Below are 3,518 nucleotides of genomic sequence, written 5' to 3'. Positions count from 1 at the left end.
GTAATTGTTGGTGTTCGTTTGATGCTTACCTTTTTATTCTTTAATTTTCGTTTGACGTTTGTTTTTATAATCGTTATTATTCGTTTGATGTTTATTGAGAGTGTTCATTAGGGCGAGTCTAAACGATCGAAGCCATTTAACGTTAAAGTATAATATTGAAGTAGAATAAGGGCCGACGTGCCTTGAAAGCTGCACTGTCGTTTTCATAGGTGGGGGCCTTAGGTGCATTTTTTTAATACTCTTTTTAATGATCGTTTGATATTTATTTATATGATCTTTAGTGTTCGTTTGATGTTTGTTGAAAGTGCTCGCTAGTTGTTTTCTGGTTGCCCTTTGGAGGTATACTTCCATTCACCCTCATGTTGCGGCGTGTCTTTGAGTGTGAGCTGTTTGCGACTCCCTTTGACTGTAGAGAGGACCAGTGACGCGTAAGTATAACAGCCATATCGTAATAAGGATCAGATATATATGTGTGCCAATTTAAAACCCTAAACCCAACATGGCAACTATTCCAAGTGCAAAAAACCCCAGGTCAATTGAAGCCCTAAATGAAGAGATCAAGAGCGCTGCTATGCTGAGATGCATTCCTTTTTACGACTCACTCCGATATGTGAGTGCGCAGAACAACATCACAGGTGAAGCTCAACTGACACGATATAATGTTATGGGTTTTAGGGTTTCAGAGTTTTAATCGGATCGGTTGTTTCTAGATGACGGAATCCTGCAGTACTATGAACGCACACATCCATCCGAGTAAGTGCACTCGTGCTACATACCATGTCGAGGTCAGTATACATAGACATTAAGTAGAGATCATTATGTTTATTCATGGAGATTTTTACAGTACACACACAACACAACACATGTACGTATCCATCCAAGCCTCCTATTCACAGCTTACCTATATACACATACACTTGAGATACCATTTCAATCTCAGTACCCGAAATAGCTCAGCATGCCAAATTCGACACCTATCAGACAAGGTTGCACGCACACAGTAGTAGAACCACGTACTGGTTACTCACACTTCAAGCGGCGATAGATCAGGAATGCACACATATGACAGAACTACAGTTACGGTTTAATGGTACACATCTACGCAGAGGAGATGTGTACATGACAATATAGCATCCTGATGGCACACCACAAAGGCGATAGTACGTTATATACAATCAACAACACATATACACACGCATATACACACGCACTGGGCCAATAATATGCATATATAACCACTCGTCAACACAACTCCCATTGAAGGTACATATCCAGCAGTCGCTTCATACTCCAAATACATAGGCATACACAGAGAAATGTCACAGATCACCACATACGCACATGCAATGGTACATACAAGTTTGGGTTCGTTTGGGGAATGTTCGGATATCGGTAGTGCTGCTCTGTTACCCGCTGTGAATTAGAAACAAAAATAGATTCGAATGACAATAAGACTCGGAACGCTATGGACGAGGCAATGGGCGCCAATAAACTTGCACAAATTTTTCTAAAACTCTAAACCCTAAAAACTTGCTGTTGTGTGGCATTGTACTTCTGCGTATGTGCGTGTACTGTGGTGTGTGTGATATTGTCTGTTTGTGTTTGCATTGTGAGGTGTAACTGCGACTGCATAACTTGTTGTGTGGCATTGTACTTCTGCCTATGTGCGTGTACTGTGGCGTGTGTGACATTGTTTGTTTGTGTTTGCATTATGAGGTGTAACTGCGTAACTTGTTGTGTGGCATTGTACTTCTGCGCAAGTGCGTGTACTGTGGTGTATATGTTATTGTCTGTCTGTATTTGCATTGGGAGGTGTGACTGCATAACTTGTTGTGTGGCATTGTACTTCTGCGTAGGTGCGTGTACTGTGGTGTGTGTTATTGTCTGTCTGTATTTGCACTGGGAGGTGTGACTGCATAACTTGTTGTGTGACATTGTATTTCTGCGTAACTGTTTCTACTGTAAGGTATCTGTGCATGCATGTTTATAATGTGACGTATACGTTCTCTTATGTGATGTATATGATAAATGCTGTGATGTATATGATAAATGCTGTGATTTTTATGGTGATGTATATGATAATAATGCGATGTATAAGTTTTATAATGTGATGCATATGTTTTAGAATGCGATGTATTAGATTTATAATGTGATGTTTATGTTTTATAATGTGATGTATATGTTTTGTAATGTGATGTATATATTTTACAATGTGATGTATGTATTTTATAATGTTATGTATATATTTTACAATGTGATGTATATGTTGTATAATGTGATGTATATGTGTTCCGATATAAAGTATATGCACTATAATATAATGGTATATATATATATATATATATATATATATTTATAAAATATATATTTTATGTATGTATGTACGTATGTATGTATGTATGTATGTATATATGTATATATGAGTATATATAAACGCGTGTGAGTGTGTTCTTGTGTGTGTTCACGTAAATGTGTATATGTGCGTATACATACGTGTCTATGTGTGATGTACATGTGTGTGCTGTGTTTGTCCGTGTTCACCTGTTTGGGTTCAGTTGTGTAGTGTGATGTACATGTGTGTGCTGTGTTTGTCTGTGTTCACCTGTTTGGGTTCAGTTGTGTAGTGTAATGTACATATGTGTGCTGTGTTTGTCTGTGTTCACCTGTTTGGGTTCAGTTGTGTGGCTCTCCAGTGCGTCTAGTTCTGCCAGCAGTGCGTCGTCGTCCGCATCAACGGCACTCACATCCAAACTCATCGCTTGCGAAATGTCATTCTGATTGGGTTAAATGAGAAAAATTCAAAGGAGTTAATTGGTTTGAAGGGCAATGTCATTCTGATTGGGTTAAACGAAAACAATATAAAGAATTTGATTGGTTTAAAAGGTAAAGATATCACTGTGGCTGATTGAGGAACATCGGATACCTACACCCAACCACACACTCATATAATACACAATCACATATCCACACACACATTCACACCATACAAAATCACAAACTTACACTCACATTCATGTCATATAAAATCACATATCTACACACACATTCATATCATATGTAATCACTCCTACCCCCCCCCACCACACACATACGTTCGTATCCATAACGTCCGCTATATCATCCATAACGTTTCCGTAGTGCTCAGCCGTATCCACGCCTTGTATGGCCTGATGGGTCTGCACTGCGCCTGTCATTGCCTTCATCACAGCCATGTTGGTGGCTGCATTCTCCAACTCAAGTAACACGTGTTCGAGGTTGTGTCGAGCGGACGCCCTGACGTCTCTGTTCTTTTCCCGATTCTTTCTCCGTGAGAGAACGGCCAGCTTTTTGGCTTGAGGCTGTGTTGGGTTAGGAATGTAGGGTTGCAAACGAGTGAGCTAGTTGTATATATCGTGAACATTTGTAGGCAGGTGCATGCGCATGAGTGTGTGAGTGATTTGCAAGTAACGGGTATAAGTAAAAGAATCAATAGCGAATATAGACAATATATATATATATATATATATAATATATATATA

At 39.1% G+C, this 3,518-nt stretch overlaps 1 protein-coding gene across 1 annotated transcript in view; it reads right to left on the bottom strand.

Moving 5' to 3' along the window:
- Positions 1–214: 214 nt before the first annotated feature.
- SARC_06197 (hypothetical protein) overlaps positions 215–3,518 on the bottom strand; it is a 10,254-nt gene continuing 6,950 nt past the window's right edge. The window contains exons 7-10 of the mRNA XM_014299915.1: positions 3,093–3,338; positions 2,664–2,774; positions 1,358–1,413; positions 215–406 (exon numbers count right to left, since the gene is read on the bottom strand). Coding sequence (XP_014155390.1) covers positions 358–406; positions 1,358–1,413; positions 2,664–2,774; positions 3,093–3,338 — 462 coding nt within the window. The 3' untranslated portion in view covers positions 215–357. The remainder of the gene's footprint in view (positions 407–1,357; positions 1,414–2,663; positions 2,775–3,092; positions 3,339–3,518) is intronic.

This window comes from Sphaeroforma arctica, assembly GCF_001186125.1.
Source record: "Sphaeroforma arctica JP610 unplaced genomic scaffold supercont1.432, whole genome shotgun sequence".
NCBI classification, from domain to species: Eukaryota; class Ichthyosporea; order Ichthyophonida; genus Sphaeroforma; species Sphaeroforma arctica.
The sequence above is the reverse complement of the archived record's forward strand: the minus strand, read 5'-3'. Positions and strand labels throughout refer to the sequence as shown.